This window comes from Pholis gunnellus (assembly GCF_910591455.1).
Source record: "Pholis gunnellus genome assembly, chromosome: 11".
Classification (NCBI taxonomy): Eukaryota; Metazoa; Chordata; class Actinopteri; order Perciformes; family Pholidae; genus Pholis; species Pholis gunnellus.
This window is the reverse complement of record NC_136538.1, coordinates 6,619,713-6,646,023: the sequence shown is the minus strand read 5'-3', so window position 1 is coordinate 6,646,023 and position 26,311 is coordinate 6,619,713. Positions and strand designations below refer to the sequence as shown.

The window sequence follows — 26,311 nt, the reverse complement described above, 5'->3', positions numbered from 1 at the left end:
AGGTGTTTTATTTTTTTTCCATCAGCGCTAACGTTTCCACACCTTGCTGTTGGCACACCCACTCTCCTCTCATATCTTCTGCCGGGGCTTTCTCCTAGAGGTGTTATTGGGGGGCTTATAATAATGCGTGCTGTAATGTGGAACGAAGTGCTTCAGGTGGGACGCCGTAGACCCTAGACCTTAGAGTCAAGGGTAACATTTTAGGAACAAAGAGGCGCAGCACTCATGTAGCCCTCAGGAGTTTCTGATAGTCTGTCCAAAAGTCCCAATCCTGTTTCCTTTCCCAGATGTCTCACAACCTGAGAACCTGTCGAATCTCAACATCATCAGCTCTTGATAGCCGTTGATGATGGATTCTTGGTTTTTATTTTTACAGCTATTTTTACAGTTATGCAGCTGATGTTGCGTCCAACCTCGTTTGGCTTATTCTGACTGCTTCGCTTAAACCTCTCAGAGGCCTCATGCTCCCCCACAATGACACATTTAGAGTGTCCCCATCGGGGAAGCCACTGTCTATGTCCAGCTAATCCATCCCCTACTCTTCGTCCCATTTCTACCAAAGCGTTCACGGCGAGCTCCCTGTCCAGTCTGCGCAGATTGACAGGCCACGTGAAAAGGGGCGGTACCGTTGGAATGCAAACGCATGGAAGCGGATGGTGTGCTTCCCGAGCGGCCGCGCCGCCTTGCGACCATCATGGGCAGCTTGAGAATAGCTCAGGCTCTCCGGGGCCCCTAAAGGCCCTGCCACTCAACCCCTGGGGGAAGCAGATGGCACATGCCCAGAGCTATTTTCAGGCTTTAGGAGGACAACTGTCACCCTCTGTCACCCAAAATGACTAATGCTGACCGAAAGGCAAGCTCAGACCACGGTGTTTGTGGTGGCTTTTGCCCTCCTATAAGCACTTTGATTGTGAACTTGTTCAGTGGAGAGTACAAGTAATGGAGTAGTTTTCGAATCTTCTTGTTTTTTTTTGCGCAACCCAAAGCTACTAGGTCGAGGGGCACTGTCTACTCTAGAGCTATCAGGGGTTCTGTCAAGGACATTTAAGATGGCCAGACATTTGGCCTGAAACGCTGTAATTCGGTCGGAGGACTAACAAACAGTCCACCCACGCGTTTACCAATACACGTGATAAGAGAGTTAAAAACCCCTCAGTGAGGGGACACAAGGCTGGATCTGGTTTCCTCTCGTCGGAAAGTCGGACAGAGCAAAGATACTGTGAGACGAGTCCGTGTCACACGCATCCACGTGTTCAAACAAACGCTTGTATGCGAATGTATGGGCTTGTTGCACTCCATTTGCCCTCGAGTCCTACCGTTGCCTGGATTCTGACTGGCTGAGAGGAGTGTGGAAATCCACATCTGTGGCCCTGCAGGGTGGCCTCCCCCCTCGTCCTCCCCCTACCCTGCCTCTCTGGTTTTTTTCGACCAGGTCTCACTGCTAGTTCCACTCTTGTTTGCGTGTCAGGAAGATACCCCCCCCCCCCCCCCCCCCCCATTCCTTTGCCATCCCCCACGATCTGTATTCTGCGGCCAAATTTGGAAACATTTGACACGTCGTCTTCTTTGCGTCACACGAGCTTGCAACATGCAGCCGGGCCAGCCTCTCAAAGTCCACGTTTACGTATGGAAAAGCATGCACTAAGCAAGATCACGGTTGCAGTTGTCCCCCTCGACCTTAAGCCCCACCCCCACTCCGGTGTCAACGTCGCCGGGCCCACGAGGGCTGTGTATTTGCCAAACATCGATGCGTATCTGAGTGAATGTGTTGCTTCACCTTGCCTCTCCGTTATGACTCTAGGTAGGCGGCTTGCCCGGCTACGTGTTGAGTAAAAAGCTGGTGTAGGCGGATTTTGACACAGGGCCTTAATCTGAAGTGGTTAGGGATCAAGGGTGTGCCTCTGCGGCTGCCACTGCAAATGATGTTGACAGTGAGACTGCAGTGTGTTTTGTCCTAAACCAGGTAGGCTATTTCTGCCTCGGCTCAAGTGCTCGTTTTTTCTTGTTGGCGCCTGTGCAAATAGGACGACGGCGACAGAGACAACCAGGAAGACGTTCGTTTAGTCGTCCCACACCGTACCCTCGCCCCGCAAAAGCCCTGACAGATGGGCCCTTGTAGCACGCACACGTTGCCACCGCAGCAGAATGCTCGCTCTGTTGAATTCCTAGCTTCATAGCTGCCTTTGTGTGTGTGTGTGTGTGTGTGTGTGTGTGTGTGTGTGTGTATGAAATATGCGTCAACAAACGAATGCATGTTTCCACCTTTTTTCCACCTTTTTTTTGCTGCTGTCTGTGGTCGTCCTTTGTGCCATTGTATCACATTGAGTAAATGTTGGTGTTTATTCATTTCATGTTCAACATTTCATCATGGCTGCCGACGGTAGAATGGAAATATAATGTCTATCAACAGGGCGGCTTTTATCGCCGATTTCCATGTTTTCCCTCTTTTGTAAAATCATTTCTTTTCTTTTTTTTCTTTCTTCGACAGGACGCATGGGCCTGAACTTTCATCATCCCGGAGCGGAGCACATAATGCCATTGAACAGTAAGTCACATTTTATTGTCGTGGCCATCATCTTATTCTCCGTCTGGAATTCATCAATTGTCTCAGTTTTACTGATAAAAGTGTTGCAGCTGCTTTTTATCCTTTTTTAAAGGATTAAAAGGGAGACACTCCAGGTAAATAGTGTGAAATATTGTGAATACTTACATTGAGGCCAAACAAACGTGTATTACATGTTTTCTGAAAATGTGTGTTTAAATATGCAAATTAGGCAATTGTGTTCATTTGCTTACATATCTAGAACAGCAATTACAATATTGGATAAAGCAGTTTTATTTTGTTGACATATTCGAGTCAAAGGTTTTTACAGGGGGAATTTTGGATATCTGGATATAGGAGTAACATTTTCTATAAATCAGACTATGAATGATGCAAAATCCTTTCTGTAAAACCCTTCAGAATATAGATAAACAAAGTGGTACAATAAACACCCAAATGTGTATTTTGGATGTTTTTCCCTAGCCTGAAGCAAAAATCAAAAAATGTACCAGTGCATGAAAACCAATGTTTTTGCCTTAAGAATGGGAAGTATTGATGTTTTCATTTAATCCATATACCCCCTAAACCACAGTGGCCCATGTGTCTACCCTCTTTGCTAATGTCTGGATTCCCTGACACCATAAACCTCGGACAGACTTCTAAGCACTGGGGCGAAGCCCAGATGACCTGTGAATAGCGCTTCCAAAAATACCCCAGCATGTAAAACTAGACCCCCCCCCCCCCCCCCCCCCGGTGTCCTACCAGCCGGCAGATGACCAACGGTGACGGGAGACGAGCCAGAGACAGAAATCAGGTCTTTAATCCCACATGCGGCTACATGGATGCCACACGGTTTTTCGGCCCAGGCGCTGCCATTCCGAGTGCTCTTTATTTGTTGAATATGAATATATGAATATCAGGGACATGATTTGTTAGTGTCCCGGAGGCCCATGTTTTTTTTTTTGACCATGCCCTTTAGTTCTTTTAGAGGCGGTCATGTTTCCCATCTTTTGGTTCAAAGCTCAGAAAAATACAGTTGTCTGGACTCACTGGTGATCAGACAAATCAGCGAAGCCCTAGTTTCGTCTCTGGACATGTTCAGTCGGGTATAAAAACTGGTAATTCAGAGGACGTGTAGCATACGAATTTCCTCGGTGAATCGGTTTCTACCGTCACATCTTGACAATCCCCTCCTCATTTTGCTCCTTTCATCGCGCGAATCCTCGGCGAACGTGTCCCGGATTGACGGTAAACTGTGGTGTCATGGGATTACACTCAGATCTTCCGAGTCAGTCAGAAGCGGCTCTCTCCGCCGTGGCCTGTGATGGGCGTAGACGGGGAAGCTTTGGTTTAAAACTTGAAAGTGTTTCTCCTTCATTTCGTCCCATTAGCTTCGAGGCGCTCACGCTGTGAGAACCTGCAAGGGCCTCCGCTTTCTACGGGTGGTTTTAGCACTTGAAGTGACGAAGAAAGGGTGTTAATAAAAGGAGTTGGTGAGCGCAGGTCCTCTAGTCAGATTTATTGGTGTTGTTCACTCGACAGCTTAGTGGAAGTGTCTTCGGCTTTGAAGCCGAGCGGAGCGGGGAGACCTCAAACTCAACATGCCCAAAGGAATCGCTTTCAAACGCGCAGTTTTCCCTTTCCTCCTCTCCCTCGTGGGTTGAGTTCTCTCTCACTGAGGCTTCTGACGGCTTCCCACGTAACGTTTTCTTCATTTTGCCCTGGTTGCTAGGTGACTTTGTTTCTGCCAAGGCCAGACGGGGAGAGGGCAAAGCTGAAGAGAGGCTGCCCAGGGTTTGGATTGGAGAAACAGATCTTTTTAATGAAAACATAGCAAGGGAGAAGAAGAGGCTCAGAGACAATATACTCCCCGAGAGAAGCCAGAGGGGCAAGTCACACAATGGGGCTCTCACAATGCAAAGGCCTATATTGGTTTTTTGAGGCGATGAGTCTGCTTCGTGACTGATGCGTTTAGAGGAGCAGGAGGATCTGTTTTGTAACGCTGTTACCCTCTCCTGCTGTTTGCTTGAATTTGCCCCGTCTTAAGTCACATTTTGCCTCCCGGGTGGCAATTTGGGCACGGCAGATTCAAATAGAGCTTGAGGTGGGAAGATTTTCAGAGATCAGAGACAAACACTCAAAACGCAATCCTGAAACGAGATGTGGTGTTTTTGCACAAAAAACTTTCAGCTACACTGAGCGTGGACGTTTATTCCTGATGTCGGAAAAAGTGGTATAACTCCAGCTTTTGAATGCGTCTTTCTCAGTGGGTGGAGTTTGCTGAGGCCTACGTATGGAAATGTTGCTACGGTATGACAGGTGGTAGTTTATGGGGAGAAAACAATAAAATGCAATTGGGGAAATAAAATCTACTAAGCTCACCTTGATGAACTGGTGGTACTAATACTGAGCTTTCAATTGTATAGTTTATCTTTCTCAGTGGATGCCGTTTTCATAGTTGCCATGGAAATAGCTCAGTTGTCATCACAAAACCTAAATAGGGAAAATATAGTCATGTGATAACAGGTGGTTGCATAAGGTGGAAAGACTGAGATGCGCAGAAAGCGGGGAAAAAAATGGGAAACAATGTAGCTCCTTTTGACAAAAATAATCTGAACTCATTCACCCATTTACAGACCTTTTGACAGCATCTCATAGTCTTCCTCAGCGGATGGAGATAGCTCAGTATTCATGGACCTCAGGTCACGTGATAACAGTTGGTTTTGCATGGAGAGGACCATGAAATGTGGTTGAAAGCTCTGGGGAAAAAAGCTAGTAAGCTTTGCGCAGACACAAGAGTTAAAAATCTAAGACAAAAGATAAGTGGGAGATCATTTTGCCAGCTCTCGCGTGTGACCAGCTGATTAGACATAAGCGGTCACGACGCTGTCCCGTCCCCTCCTATCGGCACGCTACCCTCCCTCCTCAGAGCCCCCGAGGCTGCCACCCTCTCTTCTCCTGTGGGAAGTTTCCACTCGCACCTGGCCTGCCGTACCTGACCTGAGAGCAGCGTTTTAATATTCCACCGAGGCCATGATAATGACTAACCTGCACCACCCTCGGTCCTGCATGCACTCGGCTCCGTGGCCTCATTTTGTGGATATGCACAGAAGATAATCATGAGCGCCAGCTATTCGTGGGCTCATTAAACCAAGATTATGATCTCGGTGCGCGGGGCGTCGCGTTATGCCCCTAAATATCTGAGCCATTTCCGTGGCTAAGCCTCTCCTATCGCGCCGCACTCCCCCCAGCATCTGCACAAGTCTGTTTGCCAAAGCAGGTGCAGCAGGTTTACTGCGGGCTGCCCGTGATAATCGCCCTCCTCCCGCTGTCGAAGCTCAGGCGGGGCCATCTGTGGTTTCTCCGTTGCCTTAGAGATGTTCCTGGCTTTTGGTTTATTTCCACGAAACCCATGTCTCTGTATCTCTTTCCTCCCCTTGTTCCTGCCCCAACCCTCTCCGTCTCTCTCCTTGTGTTTCTCCTTCCCCCACTGTGCTGACAAGCAGCCCGGAGCTATGGCCGCAGAAGAGGTAACGTGTGGCACTTTCACTGGGGTTCTGCTTGCCATGCCGGCCACGTCTCTCTCGCTCTCGCTCTCTCTCTCTCTCTCTCTCTCTCTCTCTCTCTCGCTCTCTCGCTCTCTCGCTCTCTCGCTCTCTCTCGCTCTCTCTCGCTCTCTCTCTCTCCGAGGCTGGGGGGGCGGGGGCCGGGGGTCACTATCTGCTATCTGTGCTGTGATTGAATGAAATCATATTAATTTCGACACGCAGTTTTTCCATGTTGTGTGTTTTTGAATCAACATGGGGCAAGGGTCACCCAAATCTGTCTATGTGAATCTTGGATGGTGAGAGGAGAAAAAGAAAAAGAATAATCTGGCTGCCAATTTTCCTTTCTCTCTATTCTGAGTCAGTCCTGTAACGTTTATAATGTGCGGTTCTAAAAAAACACAATCAACACATCCGACCTGATTCGGCACAAGAGGGATCTCATCTCTCCAGCGTCAGTGACGCAGCCGCCAAATCAAACACTAAACCTTTTCAAATACTGTCACATGTTGAGCTCGAGTGCTGCCAAAATGAATCTGGAGGGGTTTCATGACGCTGACTCAGAAGGGATTCATCATCTGAATGGCAGAGACGGGTGCTTCCGACGTGGCTCATCTCTGATTTGATGTGCTTCTTTTTGGGGGGGGGGGACTAATTCTGTCTTTCCTCAGCAAGGAGGAAAAGCTGCTGTGTGACGTTTGTAAGGTCGCTGGGCTTGCGGTTATACTGTGTGTTACAGATGTCGTAGACAGTTCTTTACTGCGTAGAACTGTAATAACCTTCCACATTTATCAACCCTGCTGAAGAAAGAGAGACTCATGTGGTTCCACTGCACATTACGTTTGGACTCTGCACCAGTGGAAGCCTCCCAGTGGGGGACCTATTTTGTTCAGACTTCCACAGGCGTAATGTGTCCGACAAGGAGAGAACACCTTAACATGTCAAAAGTCCCTCCGTTCTCATTATGTGCTGCAGTTCAGCATGTTGAGGACTGGTATTGAATGAGGATTAGGAGCGGGAGCCACCATAATTTCATCCACAGCATGGGCAAAAGTACGCAGACACCGGGATATTACACACATACATACGGTCGTTAAACGTCTTCTCGGCTTTGGAACCTGGGAATCTTTGTACATTCATGGGTGTCCACATACTTTTGGCCATATGGTGTCTCTTTTTTTATGGGTGTCTCTTTTAAAACAATAACATAATTTCAATTTGGGGAAAAGAAAAGATTTTCAATTGGCACCGTAGTTTTGTACCAAATTGAAAATATGATCACGGAAACACACGATCGTCACTTCGTTGACAGACTGAGTTTAGTCTGAATTCTGAGGGTAATCTCAAACTGATTCTGCTACATTAATGGTTTCCAGATGTGATCAATTCATTAATTCATCTCTCCCCCCTCTCCCCTCCCCCCCTTTTTGTTTGTCTCCCTGGTGTCCTTCTCTTCCCCACTCCTCCCAGGTCGTTCCTGTCTCTTCCCCTTTGAAGACGGTTTCCTCGACGACGGTCACGGTGACCCATCCTTGACCCCGGGCCTGAACTCGCCCACCCGCTGTCAGAACGGAGAGAGGATGGAGCGCTACTCCAGGAAGGTCTTTGTCGGAGGCCTCCCCCCTGACATAGACGAAGGTAAACAAAGGATCCTTTATCATCTACTGAACGTCAAGCTCTTTTTCAGCACCTCCCTGCTGCAGGTACGATGATACATAATGTATCGTACATTCACTGGAAGCCTTCCAGTGCAGCCTTTGTCTTTGGCTGTTTGCCACTAACGGTTACACTGAAGTATTTGAGGGCTGCTTAAGGGCACCTTGACACTCCTTGTTGAGGATATTCATTTTACAGACTATTAAGTCACAATAAACGTCTGTTTTAAAGCCTGGGTTTGCCGCACAGTTTCAAGTTCTTACGACAATGACCCCGAACCAAAGGACACATTTTTAAGAGGTTATATAGTTAAAGGAATAATTCAGGAAAGATTTGTTGTTGCCGAGAGTTAAATGAGAAGATTGATACCACTCTCACATGTGTGCATCAGAAAAGAAGCTGCAGCTGGTTAGCTTAGCTTAGCACATAGATTATAAATGGGGGGGGGGGGGGGGCTGCCCCCAAGACATGGTCTGGCACAGAACCCCCCCTGTAAGATGACAACACGTTATTTCTGCCCTGCACTTGTATGGATTAAACAAACAAGACATTTTGTTAATTTGGACAGAGCCAGGTTAGCTGTTTCCCCCTTGTTTCCCGTCTTTGTGCTAAGCTAAGCTAACCAGCTGCAGGCAGGAAACTCCCATTTACTGTACAGACGTGAGTGGTATTGATCTTCTCGTCTAGCTCCCAGCAAGTAAGCGAATAAGTGTATTTCCTAGGATTTTGTGGAACCTTGACAGTCCTTGTTGGCGATATTCATTTTAATTAGCCTCCATCTATCACTGGGTTTGCTGTCAAATTTGAAAATTAAACACCAGGGAGTCCAAACCAAAACACAGACTTTTGATAGTTTGTCAAAGTGAAAATGTAATTTGTTTGTCCAGACCAGAGCCAAATCACAGTAACTTCTGCTTTTATTCGCCTCAGAGAAATGTCCATATAGCTTTAAGCTTCTTGCTCTGTTTTTTTAACCCTCACAATCTGTATATTTGCAAACCGTTTGACTTGCTTTGGTGTTACGTCTGTGACCAGTTACGTCATGGACCCGTGAGAGTTTACCGTTAATATGAAGTGTTTACTTCCACGTGTGTCTACGCCCGTTGCACAAGCACATGATGCACAATACGTGCCCTTAGCTGGCTGAAATATTCATGAGTTTCCACAGCACGAGTCAGCCCAGTGCGGACTGGATGTGCACCGGCCTGCGTTCTTGTTTAATGCAGTGGCTCCCACTGCAGCAGGAAGGAACACGGCAAAAAATAGAAACCCGTGGCTGTCTCAGCGCTTAGTGTGTGGCTCTGTGTGGAGTCCGTCACATGCATGTTACATGATGGCATCTTATCTTATCAAGTCTTCTGTTTTCTTCAATTTCACAGATGAAATCACCAACAGTTTCCGTCGCTATGGGCACCTGGTGGTCGACTGGCCCCACAAAGCTGAGAGCAAATCCTACTTCCCACCTAAAGGTAACAACAGTTTCTCAGAGCATCATCTGTATTATTTTCCCATCTGACTTCAAAGTCTACACCAATAAATATCACCTCGGGTGCGTCGCCATTTTGGAGATTTGTAAAGAGTCATGTTACCCAGAATTTTGTGGCTCCTGCTGGGCGAGCATGGAGGTGTCTGTTTATCTGAGCGACCCCATGCAGTCATCTCCCAGAAACACACACGCAGTATAGGATGACTCCATAACCGGCCACCAAGAGTTCCGACCCGAGAACTGTTTGCTTGAATGAGTACCTGAGGAGTGTGAAGGTTTTCTTCCGTTCTGCGCAGCCTCTCGGGTGTCGTTTTTTTCCCCGGCAGGTGATCAGAGCAGCACCACCCTCTTCCAAGCCTCCACATCACTCCTTCTGGCCCGGGAGCTGCTGTGTGTCATATTTGGAAATCTATTAAAGAAGCTCTGGAAATAACTGACATTCCATAGGCAGATGGTAATACGCTGCATCTGGAGGACCTGTGGAAATCTCTGCCAGTTTCTCCCCCACGCTCATTTTTCAGCATCCCCTTTTTTTTCTTTTCTTTTTTAGCTCGGGAGGATTATTTTGAATAGGCTTGTCTCTACTAATATCCAAAGCCAGGAGGAAAAATGCAGCATCCTTTTAGGGGAATGAATGAGACGCCGCCATGTAAGGGGCGGAGACACGCGGGACTAGTGATCTGTGTAGAATTCATCTCGCACTCAAATTTAAAAACCCCTCCCCACTCCAAAAGTCAGAGGGAACCTGCGAAAATATCCTGTTTAGAACACACTCTCCATATTAACTGGCAAGGGAGCTTGGGCAGATGCCTGGTGACTGAGTACTTAGCACTAATAGCTTCGGGGTCGAGAGCAAGTGCACATCCGCATGTGTGGTTGTGAGTGCGTCCTACCGCCGCATGGACTGTGCGACGGCTGATTTACAGATGGGGGATTCGCATCAAGAGGTCACCGGCCTCTCTCCGTGTTAAACGTCCTTCCGAGCTTGACCCGAATGGAAGATGATTGTCACTTTCCGTCCTGCTTCGCATTAGATGTGCGTCTGTGCAGTTCCGAAAGTGTTTTGGTCTAGGGATGACTCATATTGTGGCTTAGTCCGACTTCAGGGGAAGGCGAGCACTCATTCAGCGTATGGAAAGAACTGGCGACTTAGAGAGGAAGTAGGAACGAGGATTAACTAACTTTGCTTAATGCTCTCGTGTTTTCACAACTCCGACATTTTATTGTAACTTTTCCCCGATTATTCTATTCAGATTGACTGCTTACATACATCGTCGTGCAATCTTTGGAACTAGAGGTGATACCAAGACAAGTGCAGGGCTAAAGGGAAGAGTCACCTTTTTATTTTGGCAGAGCAAGAGAGGGTCTTGTCTTTGCTCATTGAAGATATATTTTACTTTGCGAGATTTATGGTTTGTTTTTGTATTAATTCCTCTTAACTTTACTGGTTTGGTTCACTCTCACGGCTCTCCTCAAGCTTGTTTCCAGTCACAGCAGGCAGCTGTGGAGCATCAAATTGCTAAAGAGCTCGATATTTCCCTCAGGATATGGTGGAGACCAAAACCGAGCTAAAAAAGCAATTCACTTGTGGCCAGAAACAGGAAGTAAAATGCTACTCTGTGTCTGCTGGATGTGTAAACAGGCAACTGCTTGTAACATTTATGAGAAGATTATAGGTCAATGTTTTATTGACAGCTTGTTCCAAAGCCCCCAAGTGGTAAAAAACTAATTATACCAGTAAACAATATCATATGGCGCACCCCTATTTGATGCTGCTTTTTTTGGTCCGCTCATTTAAAAAAAAAAATAGGCCCCAATAAGCTCTGGTCACTCCGGTGCTGTCGCTCACACCCTCTGTGTTGCTGCCAATGAGCTTGAAATGCGACGGAGCTATTTCTGTCCATGATCGGGGATAGAGGGAGGAGGGGGAGGTGATGCTGTCAGTACGCCGGAGCCTGGGAGCTATAAGCTGCTACAAATGCTAATGCCCACGTCATGCTGCAATAACAGTGTGTCACACTTGGTTGAAGGCTTCAGAAGGTTACAACTGAAGATTACTTTTGACCCCCAACCAGTCATTATCATCTTTTGTAGTATTTCTTTCATGTAACACGGATGCAGCAAAGGCTGAAATAATGGCGGCGGAGAAGTGCTGCAGTGGCAGCAATCGCAGTCTTGCATCTTACTGCATTACTCCGGCCTCGATTTATCTTCTCACTCTCATGCAGGGATTATATCCAGTGAGTGGCTTCTTCAAATTGAGATGATTCGTGACGCTTGATTTCCATCCTCCTCCTCCACTCTATCACTGACTGCTCTCCAATTGCTCCACAGCCTCGGGGCCTGTTTGTTTTTAGGAAAGCAGATGTTTGTGTCTCCCTCCATCCGTCCTACCAAGCCGCCTTATCCCTCTTCTTCTGCTGTCAGCAGTCGGTCTGTTTACATTTTGTGGCAGAGTTACAGCCCCCTGCGGATTTCTCTCTCTCTCTCGTTTTGGCTTCATCTATGCTTTCCCTGAAACCTCCAATTTGTAGATTTAGTTCTCTGGTTTGCTCACATGCTTCTCTGACGGCGAGTGGCTGATTTATTTCTCAATCATTCAGGTTCACTGGGACCAAACATGTCTGTGTCCTCGTCGACCCATGTGAAATAATTCTGCAGATTCATGTAAGAGTGTGAAAAAGATAAGCCTGGATTTGAATGCCGCTATTAAATCCGGAGAGGTGCACCTTGTGAATGTGCTCACTCCGTTTATCGAGTCATCGTGGATTGGATTTCAGCAAAGTCAACGCAACATCCAGTTGATGAAGTAATGGAGAGAATAGGATAGCAATGTGGTACGTGGATGAAGTCAAGTATCAGGTAGCACCAGACAGGTAGCAATGCATTACTTTCACTCAGCAGTGTATTTTTAGACCATTGAGACCATCTGGGTTCATAACTCAAAAGTTATCGAGAGCATTTTCTGGGAGCTGCTTTGCTTTGAACTCTGACACATTGTATCTGGATTTCATGATGTGGAAAGCACTTAAAGGGATAATTTGACGCAGATTCACTTCATTGCCGAGAGTTAGCTGAGAGGATCGATACCACTCTCGTGTCTGTACAGTAAATAAGCTACCGTTAGCAGCAAATTAGCTTAGCACAAAGACTGGAAACTACGGATGACGTGTTAATTGGTGAGCTTTAGAGAAACTGCGAGCCAGATGTTCTGACCTGTGGAGATAGCCAGGCTTGTTGTCTTCCCCCTGTTGTCTTGATGCTACGCTAAGCTAACTGGCTTCATATTGAACATACAAAATATCTCTTCTAACTCCTGGCAAGAGAGTGAATAAGTGTTATTCCCAAAATGTCAAACTATTCCATTAAAGGTAAAGTGTGTAGTACTTAGGGGTATCTATTGCGAGAAGTTTTCCTACACCTTTGGCCGACGGGAAAATTTCAGTTGGTTGCAATCTGCAACCTCACCGATAGATGCCGCCAAATCCTACACACCGCAGCTTCGAGGGAATCATTTGACGCTTATTCACTTCATTGAAGAGAGTTAGCTAAGGGCATCGATACCACTATCATGTCTGTATGGTTATTATGAAGCTACCATACAGCAGCTAGTTAGCTTAGCACAAAGACTGAAAAACGGCGGAGCCGCTAGCTAGCTATAAGGATAAGGTTTAGTGAGCTTTAGAAGCCAAATGTTTCCTTTTGACAGAGTCAGGCTAGTTGTTTCCACCTGTTCTCAGTCCTAATGCTATGCTATGCTAAGCTAACTGGCTTCATATTGAACATACGGAATGAAAGTGTCTCTTCTAACTCTTGGCAAAATGTGTATTTCCTAAAATGTCAAACTATGCCATTAATACCCAAAGCCTAGCCTAATGCTGTTTTTAGGTAGCAATTTGCTGGTTAAGTCATCGCAGTTAGGGACTTAAGTGTCTTTGCTTTTACGGAAATTTGACAAAATAGTCGTCAGATTGCTGTTGATGTAACCGTCCCTCTCCCCATGAGTCAAACTGCTGGCCCCCGTGACAGGAAAGACTCCGTCCTGCATGAGGTCACTGGTTTGTCTGTGTGACCCGCGAGGCACTCTGCCTATCGTTTGTCTGTAAAACAGCGCTCTGAGGCTGGAAAATGCTGCGGGTGTGCGTATTCCCTTCCTCCCTGGACAGTGCTGGGAGCTCAGAAGCAAAGCCCTATAAATCTCAGGCACGAGCTACTGCAGATCTGCGCTTTCCTCCCGTGGTGTAAGCCTCTGCACTGCGCAAGGCTGATGGAAAAAGACAGATCCTCAGCTCCATTCAGACTAAATATGAGAGCATTAAGGCGACATTAGAGCCTAGTGGAATCTGGGCCATGTTCGTTCTACTATGGTATCCGTGTTCTTCAGGCTTTCGATCGTGATGGGACAAAAGCAGAAAATGGCGACATTATGTTGTCCGAAATTGATCTGTAATGCAGTGAATTTTCATGCCAGAGGCCAACACAGAGGACTACTTCTAGGATTGTAAAAGTATGTTTTGAATCCCAATAACACTGATTTCTATTAAAGACATGAAGTTTGCCTTAAAGTGTGGCATCTTGTAAATGTAATTTTGCCCTGACAGGTCTGAGGGGCGTCATAGAAGTAAACAAGGGGCCTTTACGGTTCCTTCACTGTGAAATCGATTGCAGCTCATGGAAAAGGCTTGTGTCCTGCTCCCCATGCCCTCCCGTGTATTTTTTTAACTCCCTGCCTGTACAGTATGGCACTCATTCACGCTCCTTCTCTGCCTACCTTTTCTCACTTTCCTCTCTTTCCATTTGTCTCACTCCTCTCCCCCTCCTTCCTCTCCTCTCCCCTCTCCTCTCCCTCTCTCTCCTGCCCTGGGTCACGGAACACGTTGTTCCCTCCTTCAGACTGTATGAGCTGCTGGCTAGCTCTGCCTTTTCATGCTGTTTTTGTGTGTGTGTGTGCGTGTGTGTGTGTTTGTGTGCAAGACTGCAGTTGTTTTTTTCTCTGAGGGGGGGATGTCAGTGCTAAACCACATGATTTCTCCCAATGACAAACCCTCTTTATGTAACCCAGCGACACAGAGACAGGGGTCTTATGTCGGGGTGATGACGCGGCACGTGGACAACGATGACAATGCATAAAATCCTCTTTTTGTCGAGTCTAATTCTGTTTTTGTTTTTTTTCCGGCTGGTCCAGAGGGGAGTTGGCTCTGCGTTGGCCAATTACAAGTAGACAGAGATTAAGCGGGTCACTTAAAGCAGCTGATTGCAATTAGTTTGGTGTTGTGAATAGTTTACGTTGTGCTCGCGATGGTACAGCTCGTTATTAGAGAAAACCTCACAGCCCCGCCGAGGTTTATTAGCCGAGGTTACTTGACTCTACAAGGCTGATGATAACAACCGCTAAAAACTTTTAATTAGTAAGAGCCTCTGTGGTTACTTTGCATAACACTACAAGCAATCATGTTAGCATGGAGCAAAATTATGATATTAATCCAAAAGGGACAGGCGGATAATTATGGTGTCTGTGTTGCCATCACTCCATCAGCCCTCTCGAGGACACACACACCTGCTTCTCCATTCTTACTGCCTTTTCTTTTCTTACTATCCTTGTTGCCATTATTCTAATACTTTTTTTTATTCTGTTGTTGGCACATTAATTGACCTTGGGGACCTTGCGAAGTACTTAGCAGCCTATTAAATGAGGTAATTACGGTGATCATTTTTTATTTACAAACTTTTTTTTTTCTTATTTACGTTACTAAAATCTATATCCATTGCAGAGCAGTGAATATGTGGCTCAAGCAGAGCACATTCTTGGATATTATTGTTTCTAATTTTTGCTTTTCTCCGCAGCCAGAGTTCCATTAGCTATAAAAACGTGTTTGATGTATTCCTTTTAGAGCTGAAAGCAACAATGATTGTTTTTTTACTGTCTACTAATTATTATTGTTTCATAGAGTAGTTGTCAGATAATAGCGAAAAATGCCAATTATAATTTCCCAAAGGGACGTCCCCCAGTTGCTCTTTCATACAAAAAACGTGTTTCAATACCCAGAGATAGTGACTTTACCGTCATATTTGACAAAGAAAAGCAACAAATTGCCACATTTTGAGAGGCTGGAACCAGTTTATGAGCACATAAGTAGTTGCTGATATATTGTATCCACCAATCAACTGACTCAAAGTTTAAGCTCTAGTTCAATGAAGTTTCCTGTTGCACATTTGTCCACTGATCTGTGCACATGCTCAGTTCCATTACACCTCAAAGTCATCAGGTTGTAACACCGAGGCTTGACATGCCGCACGGTGACGCAAATGTCAGAAAGACGCACGTCACGTCACGTCACATCACGTCACGTCACATCACATGCATCGGGACACGCGTCACGCACGCCTGCTTTTTTTCTACTGCACCTTTTGATGCACACTGACTGGGTCTGCTGAGTTTTCTCTTTCTCTCCTTTGCCCAACATTGAAACATGACTGTTGCATATTCCTCTTTGTGTGTGTGTGTGTGTGTGTGTGTGTGTGTGTGTGTGTGTGTGTGTGTGTGTGTGTGTGTGTGTGTGTGTGTGTGTGTGTGTGTGTGTGTGTGCGTGTGTGTGTGAGAGAGGCTACTACAAATGAAGACGTGATTGGAAGTTGGAGACAGAGTGTACTCCAGGAGAGGTCTCTGGGCCTGCATGCGTGATTCCGTCCACTTGTGCATATCTACCAGTCCCACTTTGCTCCGCTCGGACTACAGCTCATATTCCCCTGACTCATGGGGGCCACAGGTGGTGCTGGGCTTCTGCTAACATTAGCAATGCACTCATAATTCACAACCTATCAAAAAGACGCCTGCGTGCAGTGCACCAATATCTGCTGCTTTTCGACGGCGTTGCAAATATATTCACCTTTGTCTCTTTAGGCCAAAGTGTTTGGTTTTTATTATATTAGGTTGTCAAAAAGTGGCTCTTTTTTTCCTTTCTCGGTATAAATCGGATCCCCTTTGCTCGCCCGACCCCTGTAGCATTGTGTGATGGATGTACCCCCTTTTTTAGTTTTTATCCCTCCCGAAGCAGCTTAATAGCTCTGACCTTGGATAAGGTCTCTGCTCTCAACGCTAAATAATTCAACAGTACAGAGTGACTGTCTGAATTGCTCTCGGCCTCGCAAAAGACATCACCAAAACTCTCTCAATCTGAGCCCACTCTCGGGGGCAGATATGTGAGGCTGGGTCGATTTTGCACGGTTCTTTCAGAAGTGGAGCACTCTTGGCCATTTAATCTGAGGCAGAGCCGACAGCGAGGTGCCGGCTAGAGAGAGTCTTACGGAGGCGGGCGAGGCAAATGAGGATGGAGAGGAGCGGGCCACAAGGTCGTCCGCCTGCGTGGCAGACGAAAATGTCTGAAACTGTGAATAATTACATGGAGAAAAAAATGTATGGGGGGCTCAGTCATGGGATTGTGACTGAAAAGAATACTCAAATGTTTTTGGATTGTTGCCCAGAGGACAAAGTTTAAAGCATCATGGTCACAGGATATGTTATATATTATTTATATATATTTCATATCTTTTTTTCTCTAAAATCCCCCTTTGTTCTTCTCTCCAGGCTACGCCTTCCTGCTCTTCCAGGAAGAGACTTCTGTCCAGGCCTTGATCGACGCCTGCATCGAGGAGGACGGCAAGCTCTACCTGTGTGTGTCCAGTCCCACCATCAAAGACAAGCCGGTAGGTGTCAGAGCGGTAGAAGTAGATTTATGTCTTTACATGTCCACCCCATCCCCCCCACCCCCCCCACACCTGTCCTAAACTAGAGTTCTCTTCAGGACACAATTTTTTCTTCATGTAATTAGAGGCTGAGGTTGTACTTGCGCACACTGGTGCTATGAGCTAAATGCTAACGTCAGACTGCTAACCTGCTTGCACTGACGGTGCTAGCATTTTCATGTTCAGCGAGTATAATGTTTATCTTGTTATTTTAGCATGTTAGCATGCTAATATGCTAATATTTGTTAATTAGTGCCAAGCAAAAAGCACAGTCGAGGCTAATGGGACAAGTCATTGGACAAATTGAAATTTTGACAAGTCAGGGGATCATTAGGATTCATCCTCTGGGAACCCTGAATGTTTGTGCAATGGCGAAAATGTTGCCTTCTAATATACCACATTTTTCCTCCTTTGTCATGCAGGTCCAGATCCGTCCCTGGAACCTGAGCGACAGTGACTTTGTCATGGACGGCTCCCAGCCGCTGGACCCCCGCAAGACCATCTTTGTAGGGGGGGTGCCGCGGCCCCTGCGCGCAGGTAACATACTTATAGGAATGGGAATCTTTTTTTATTTTTTTGCCTCTAAATTGGCTTCATAACGTCGGCTGGCACGGGGCACGGAGGCCGGAGGCTATAATGAAAGTTCTCCCTGTGAGAAAGCAATCCTCTACTCGGGTTTCCAGGAAGCGGGCCAAGTGGTCGTCATGTTAAGAATTCATGGTGTAATGGAAGGCTCAGGCTTTCTGTTCTTGGGATAAACATCGCTGGCGGGTCTGCAATGTGACCCCTACTAATTATACCAGCAGTTTGAGATCGCTGCCCTGATGAATAGTGCAGTAGGGTGTTTTTCTGTTTTTTTTTGCATCACTTAATAACAGCGTCAATCACAAAAGTTAAACCTCTCGCTTAGCTTTGAAGGCTTTCTGGTTTGAGGGGGAAAAAGGAATACCAAAAGGGTCTTTAACTCGCACACCAACTCCTGGCTGCAGCACTAATCGCCTCTCTCCTTCATCTTTTTCCTTCCCCTCCAGTGGAGCTGGCTATGATCATGGACCGGCTGTACGGAGGCGTTTGCTACGCCGGCATCGACACCGACCCCGAGCTCAAGTACCCGAAGGGTGCCGGCCGCGTGGCCTTCTCCAATCAGCAGAGCTACATCGCCGCCATCAGCGCTCGCTTCGTTCAGCTGCAGCACAACGACATCGACAAAAGGGTGAGCGAGTTCACGCGCCTCCCCTCACAGCATCCGTCCTCTGAGGGGGAAGCAGCGTCTCTACCACAGCTTAGGGTTGCTGTTTTTTTTTTTTTTCCCCGCAGTCATCCCTATAGCACACGCTGCAGAGCTGCTCTCCCGTGTAGCCAGAGCTTTCATTACTGCCGGCTTTTCAGACTCCGCACAGCCCGCAATAACGGAAGGCCAGGCCCCGGCCGCGCGATAACTACGGCCTTTGGCTGCCGGAGTCCCGACAGATGTTTTCAAGTTGCAGACACATAGGGTTGCTTTAATTATAGTAGCTCCCTATACATGTATATCCACTCGGGGCTGTGCTGCAGACGGGTTATTTTCGGCACGCCGGCCAATTTGCAGCGGCACGGATCGTGACCAAGAGAGACTGGTCGTCAGCCAGGAAGCCGAGCCTCTGTCGGCCTGGGCAGTCCACCCCACCTCGGCTATCAACGTCAATCTCCAGCGGGAGCTTAGGGTGTCTGTATTATGACTGGGAGTACCAATGTTGCACAAGTTAAAGAACATTTATGAAGGCAACAAAGGGTTTGGTAAACGACACGCTTTTAAAGAATCTATATCCGTTGCAGAAGAACACGTTTTTGCCATTTTTCCGTCTAATCGTCTCTTTTCTGGCCATCGGCGTCCACGATTCCATTAGCTGTAAGTGGCTCTCGATGACGGGACACAGAAGCTCGTTAACCTTGGTCAGCTTCGTGTCCGCTGGGTTGATATTGGCTTTTAACGGCGTTGTCGGCCTCGCCCGTCTCTGCGCGGAGAGACTTGCACTGTAGTCGACGCAGAGTTGAGCTGAGCGGGACGGTCGTCTGCTGTTGAAGGATTTAATAACCTTTCATTTTGTGGCCGTGCTATAACGAGGTTCAGCGTCCACCCCCTCGTGCTCCGAGGCGTCTCCATGGCGACTGAGCTCTCATTTCTCATCTCCCCCCCGGCTTAGCGGTCAAACTCGTTTCACCGGTGGACGGAAGGATACCTGCCTGGTTCTATTTTAGAAGATTGCAAAAGACGATTGCCTCGCATGGGGGGGTTTTGTGGACACTGGCTTGAAAACAAGCTCAGTCCGTCTGTGGATGAGACTAAACTAAACGCCTCCTCTCCATTCCCCCTCTCTTCCCAGGTGGAGGTGAAGCCGTACGTTCTGGACGACCAGATGTGCGATGAGTGCCAGGGGGCGCGCTGCGGGGGGAAGTTCGCCCCCTTCTTCTGTGCCAACGTCACCTGCCTGCAGTACTACTGCGAGTACTGCTGGGCCAGCATCCACTCGCGGGCCGGCCGAGAGTTTCACAAGCCACTGGTGAAGGAGGGCGGCGACCGCCCGCGACACGTGTCCTTCCGCTGGAGCTGAGGGGGGAGGGGGGTCGACGAGTCCGCCTCCGCCCCGGCGAAACCTGCACCCTGACCCATAGAACCCCCCCCCCCCCCTCTCCCTTCCCCTCCCCTCCGACCCTACAGGCCGGGACATCGCTGGACCCCCCCCCCCCATCCACAGCCCCACCTACTCCACCCTGCTCCCCCGCAAACACCTCATGAAAAAAAAAGCAAAAAGGATACCGTCAAACACACGGGACTCTCTTCATACCACATGGCTCTGAACTTATCTTCTACCGCTCAAGCATTGTGGGGGGCGGGGGTGAAATGCGAAAAGTCTATCAGCTTAGAATTTGCACTTTGGCACAAAATCTCACACACACTCGGGATGGTATGTTCGACACCCGGCTACTTTCAGTTCCCCCGTTCAGTTGACTGGGTGGTGTGGTACGTCCTGTTGGACCCCCTCCTTCCTGAGACAGAGGTGGGACCATACAAATATTTAAAAAAAGTATATATATTTTTTTTGTTTTGTACCTATCTATACAAACATAGATAATTAGAATTTTATGTAAAAGGAGCATGCACTTATTTTCAAAAGCTGTAGTTATATTGCCCCTACTAGAAAAACAAATTTACCAAAGGCAAATGAAATGAATGCATACGGAAAAGCTAAACAGGTGGCGCGAGATGTAGCAGGACTCACCAGCTACCCAGTAGTGTGGGCCCATATCGCCCCGGAGTGACAATACCACGGCTGTATTCGCTCTCAATTCTGAATATTAATACCTCATACGCGCAATCAGATTAGTTTGCTTTTGGTTTCTAGGTCTTTTTATTTTTATAATAACATTATTTTCTAGTGTTATGTAAACGTAATGCTGCAATAGCTTTGCTGCTAAATCCGTGGTAGGAACAGATACCACAAGTACTTTATTCAGGCTCGGGTGTAAAATAACAGATAGCAGATCAAGAGGAGCACCTGGTGTTGTAGAATGATGAGCCCTCGCGTGGGAGGGAGGGAGGGAGGGAGTTGGGCGTTCCCCTCCCGGGACAACGATGGCTACCTTTGTGGGGGTCGGGGTGGGTTCAGCCCCCCCCAACTGCATGTTTATTTCAATCAGGTTGCTGCATGCAATAGACTTTTCAGTATCACGTCTACTATTAGATTCTGCCCATGTTTGCACAACACGCTGCGGACGTAGAATACGTCCGAACTCGCACGGAACTGGACGGCAACAGGGAGGGCTGGAATCATGGCGGCTCCAATACAGAGCGGGGGGGGGGAAAAAACAAACAACCTTAATAATATCACGAATCAAATTAAATGTAGGATTACCATTTACAACTGTCTATGATAGGTGAAGTACTTTTTTTGCAGTGATTGTTGATATAATTGTGCAATTTTTTATACCGTACGTAGTTAGGTCTGAGTATGCCTAGAACTGTGATTCGCTTTAACTGTCGTCAGTGTCCGACATAGAAGTCCTGTGAAACTTCATAACTAGTGTATGCACACGTATATATGTTCTCTCGTACACACACTTGCACCAGTATACACGGAGGCCTCTCGACGAACACACACACACACACACACACACACGCACACATGGACGGCTGTCTTTCTTACGCACACAAACAAGCCTACAGACGCCGCGTCTGATCGGAAGACAAGGCGCGACAATGTGAGCTTAAACTGAGAACCGAGATCTTTTAATTTGTTTTCCCACCGTTGACAAAAAAAAACGAGAAAAAAACCGCACGTTTACGTCTCCGAACGCAACCAAAGAGCTCACGTGTTCGACCTTGAAAACAAAACCGCCGGACACGCAGAGCGAAACGGCCACCTGCACGAGGAGCTGGAAGGTGCGTTTGATTCATGATGAGAAAACTGGGGCAGGTGGGAAGGGGAGTCGGGGCGGGTGGGATGAAAATGAAACGTCGAAGCTACTGGAGGTCGATAAACTGAGCTCTGCACGTGCTCTCACTACATGGCTGGGGTGGGGAAAGGGGGAGGGGGGAGGGGGGGTTGACGTTGCCACATGTGCAAGCTGGGGTTACCATATTTATCCAGATTGTTTTTGTTCTCCTGCAAAGCTTGAAGTAATGGACCTGCTAAATCAAAAGAAATGGTGGACATCTATATATTTTAGTTTTTATCAAAAAAGTAAATAGAAACGCATTGGCTGCTGAAGACAGGGCGGCAAGGGGGTTCGGGGTGGGGGTGGGCCAATTTACACTGGTTTTAGAAGTTTTGTGGACAATCCGAACAGGATCCTACATTCAAGTTTATGTGTCGTCGTCGTCCCCCACACTTTTTTTTGTCCTTGAGGTGTGATTGTCCCGCCCCTTTCTCGTTTTAGTCGCAAACTGTTTTTGTTTTTGTTTGTTTTTTTGCTTTATGATAGAGGTTTTTGTCGTCCAAGAAAAACTAATTGAAACTTAAGCTGAAGATACTTTTTTTTTTTTTTTTACTGTCAAGAAAAAAAGACGCTAACCATGAGTAATAATAAGTATCCCTATGAAAGTGAATTCTGGGTGATTTTTGTGACATTTCTTTCCCTCACCCAGACAGCTTTTCTATGTTCGTTCCTTCTCTATGATAGATATTTGTTATGCACTACTTTGTATCGGAACAGTTTGACGGTCAGCAGTTCTTTTTGTTAAAAGACAACAAAAAGAGACGACAAAGCGTGCTTTCTGACCGACAAGATCTTTTGCAATACCTCAATTTTTAAATATATATGTGTGTGTATGTATATATATATATATATATATATATATATATATACACATATATATTTTCTAAGTAAGTTTATTCAGATGAAAAAAATATATATTAATTTAATTCTTCAAGAGAAATGATTTAACCGATGATTGACTTTTTTTATTATTTTGATCATGCTTATTTGCTTTTATTTTAAGAATTTATTTTTTTGAAAACGACAACAACTGAAGGAGCTAGAGCTTTATAACTAATATAATGATGTAGTTAGTGAGAGTACGGTCTGCTTTATTACAGTGGACGTTAGGATGAGCGTCCCACTGGTCAAATTGGTCGAAATATATCAGAGAAAAGCTCTTTAGGAAAAGAAAAATAAACTATCAGGTGCTCAAGAGAGAAAAACTAAACATATTTCCCACGTTTTTGTATATTTATAATCAATCATTTACTATGCTGACCAGAGTTGTGAAAGAGATCTTCTGTTCATTATTTTTTTAAGAGAAGTTTTTTATGTTTCCTAAAAGTATGTGCTCCCTTTTTGTTTTGTAAAAAAAAAAAAAAAAAAAAGGCAACGTGACCCTGATTTGTTAGCCTGACATTGTCGGGAGAAGAAAAACTAAAAAAAGAGAGACTTGTGAGAGTCACTGAAACAGCTGGAGGTAGAGAGACGAGAATGTTATTTCTATCACAAAAACAGACACACGTGTTTTCACCTGTAACTTGATCGAAAGCCCCCAAGGTGCATCAAATTGACTGGTGGCCTTCTATTCACGCAAGACTTGAATTAGTCCCATTTTTTTAAGGCTAAGAACCTTGATTCTTTGTTGTAATGTGCAATACTGTTTGTACTGTTTGTAGAAAAGAAGAAAACAAGAAAAAAAGAGGCATAAATCTTTATTGCAGAATTATTTTCATTGCAAGCATTGTGATTCACTAAAATCATTTTCTACTGTGTATTTACCTACTCTACCTGCTAGTACCTTCCAGTAGTAATGTAGCCTTTGTACTGAGAAATTTTCATTATTTTTAGAGAGTTTTGCTAAAAAAGAAATGAATTTAAACATTTACATTTTTATTTCGTATTCTCTTTCTTTACAAACTTCTTTCTCAGCCATTAATAGTTATTTCTGGGGGAGACTTTCATATCTGGTCAATGTCATTAATATTATTTTGTATTTTTACTTGGAATAAATTAATGATGCTAATTCTTTAAAAGTTTATTTTTTTCCATTCGTTCACTTTCTTTTCATTTTTTTTTTTAAGCTGAAAAAAACCCAACTTTGTGATATTGTTACTAAAGTGTCTCGATTCTTGAAATGCTATAAGCTTTGTTATGTGTGAACTCGCTGATGTCGCTTACATTAGTGTGTAAATGATTTACGGAGAAAAAAAAAAACTATTCACAAACAGCAGATTGGTGGTTGGTGATGTAAACAAATGAATGGGCAATAAAATACAAATGGCAGAATGAAGCATACACGCAGTATGTCGTGATGTAATAGTGGAAGATGGACAACACCGCTGACCAATAATACCACTACTACTACTACTACTACTACTACTACTACTACTATTGCCACTAACTCTACAATAACTCATCCTCACTTTGTGCAGTGGAGAGCAACACTTCATCACAAGGGAAACATTCAACAGTTCCTCCTAAAGAAACAGCCATGTCACATCCTCTCTTTGTAGTCGGTTCGGTCCCTGCAGAGTGCACCAGTGTGATTGTATTTAAGTATGAATGTAAATGTAGATTCACTGTGTAACATACAGCGTTTGGGAAGAGCATGTATAACTGTAGAATCTTAATTATACGTAGGAGGCAATTAATGGTCTAAAGTGTTTTTATTATTCTTCCCCAAGTTTTGGTTTGTTGGGGTTTATTTTTTATTTTTTTTAAATCCTACATTTCCCCTCCTAAACTGCCTTAAAAAAATAGTTTGACATTTAGGGGAATTCTCTAAAAAGCCCTTTTGCCAAGAGTTAGATGAATGACACGTTTGACACCACTGTCATGTCTGTACATAACATATAAAGCTACAGCAAGGCAACTGTTAGCTTAGCCTAGCATTAGCCACCCTGCTACATAACCTCCTGTAAAACTACTGCTTTAGAGGTGTTGGTAGGCACATTTCTGTACAGAGTCAGGCTAGCTATTTCCCCTCTGCCTCCAGTCTTGATTCTAGGCTAATATGACGAGTAGTTGGCTGTAGTTCATTGTGAAGCTGAGCTAGCCCAGCTCGGTCCAAAGGTAACAAAATCTGCCTGCCAGCACCAAAATAAGGCCTTCGATGTTGTTCATTGAATCCAATTAACTGAAGTGTAAAAAGTGTTGGGGGGGGGGGGGGGTTATGTTCCTGAAGTTTTGTCCAATGTGTCGTTTTACACTTGCGTACAATGTCGGTGTTTGTGTGAACAAACAATATAAAAAGTGTTGATTAGAGAGCTTTAAAAGTGTTAGTAGGCACATTTTGTCACCTTTTAACAGAGCCAGGCTAGCAGTTTCCAATCCTCATGCTAAGCTAAGCGGCTTCAGGCTGAAGCTTCATATTATATTTTTTATCCAACTCTAAATAAGAGCAAATAAGCGTCTTTCCTTAAATGTCGACAGTGTCCTTAACTTATTCTGAAGTGTTTTTGACGTCCCTTCCCGTCTTCGTCCAAAAAGAGACGTCAGTGCTCATGTGAGAATGTTATTTCTGGTTGGCCTTTTCTACCAGTTTATACAGCTGATGCTAATAGCTTAGTCCCACACTTGTCTCTCTGCCAGGGCTCTGTATTATTCACCACCATACCATCAAGTGTATCTCCTGGCTCTTTTGTTTTGTTTCTCTTTCACTTAACATAACCATTTATACCTTAACTGTAACACAAAGTGTATGTTTGTGCAAATGGGACAAAGATGATGATTTGGATGACGGCAACCATTTTCTATATTCCTCTCTATAGATATACGTATGTATTTCATGTAACTAGACTTGGGTATTATACTGTATATTCACTTCTGCTTCATGGGCGTTCTCTGGGTAGGTGAACACTGTCGGTCTCGTCATGTTGTGATCTCAAAATGGATTAAAAAAATAAATAAAAAGATTGGTAATGTGCTTTTTCCAGCCCCCACAAACATCCCACTACTTTTGAAGTGTACTTTTACAATTGTTTTTAATTTTCTTTTTTAAATCAAGGCATATGTGCTTTTTATTGTCTAGGTTTTTTTCTTTCCTGACTTGAACACTGGTTCTATCTTGGCGAGGCTTTTTGCAGTGAAACTGATTGGAAAACATGGAACTCGATGCTGCGAATGCTTACTGCTGCTTCAGAGTTTGTAGTTCCCACCTTCATGTTTTCCTTTTTCTGTACCAATAAGCAAATCTTATTAAACGTAGTTGTATGACGCTGTGAAACCTTGTGGTCTTTGGCATACATCCTCAGTCGTCTCGGACCCCCGTTGTGAGTTTAGAAAAGAGCTGACCAGTACTACCCTCTGCGACCTACTGTCTTGATATTCATATAGCTACCTTTTCAGTATAAATGATTAATTCCGCAGATTCAGACGGTGTGGCAGGCAAATCATCCAGAGCGATCGGTATCTGACAAAACAATCCCCCTACAAAGTCATTCTAGTTCTGGAGCTTTCCTTCGAATCACACAATCTTCATCAGCAGACGGAGTCTGACCAGTTTTCATAGAAATGTAGATGTTCAAATGTGTACTTATTTTATTTAGAAAATCCCTCTGAATTAATGTAGTTTTAACTCCCTTTGAAATTTACAGGTCACTTTGTTTTTGAGCTCAAATTTATGGTGTGTCTACTAAACAAATATGTAATAAAGTTGCTGATGAAACATTTTAAAATATTAGAATTTAGTGTTCCGTTTGACTTCTTGTCCATGTTGGCCTAAAAGTTGAGAATAAAACTTCATTATTGACCTCAGAAACAGACAAAACGATCTCACCACAAGCTTCATTTAGGAGCTTCAACAGGTCAACAAAGACCTCAGACCATATCCACTTCAAGGCCAACATGGAGTGAAAACCTCCAACTACAGCCGACACT

General features: G+C 45.3%; 1 protein-coding gene across 1 annotated transcript in view; it reads left to right on the top strand.

The window, feature by feature from the left end:
* cpeb3 (cytoplasmic polyadenylation element binding protein 3) overlaps positions 1-20,525 on the top strand; it is a gene marked incomplete at its 5' end in the record, with an annotated part of 33,526 nt that extends 13,001 nt beyond the window's left edge. Inside the window, 8 exon segments of the mRNA XM_079168831.1 lie at positions 2,489-2,545; positions 6,049-6,072; positions 7,558-7,725; positions 9,123-9,212; positions 16,815-16,933; positions 17,395-17,509; positions 18,004-18,185; positions 19,336-20,525. Of these exon segments, the coding sequence (XP_079024957.1) occupies positions 2,489-2,545; positions 6,049-6,072; positions 7,558-7,725; positions 9,123-9,212; positions 16,815-16,933; positions 17,395-17,509; positions 18,004-18,185; positions 19,336-19,563 (983 nt within the window). The 3' untranslated portion in view covers positions 19,564-20,525.
* Positions 20,526-26,311: the final 5,786 nt, after the last annotated feature.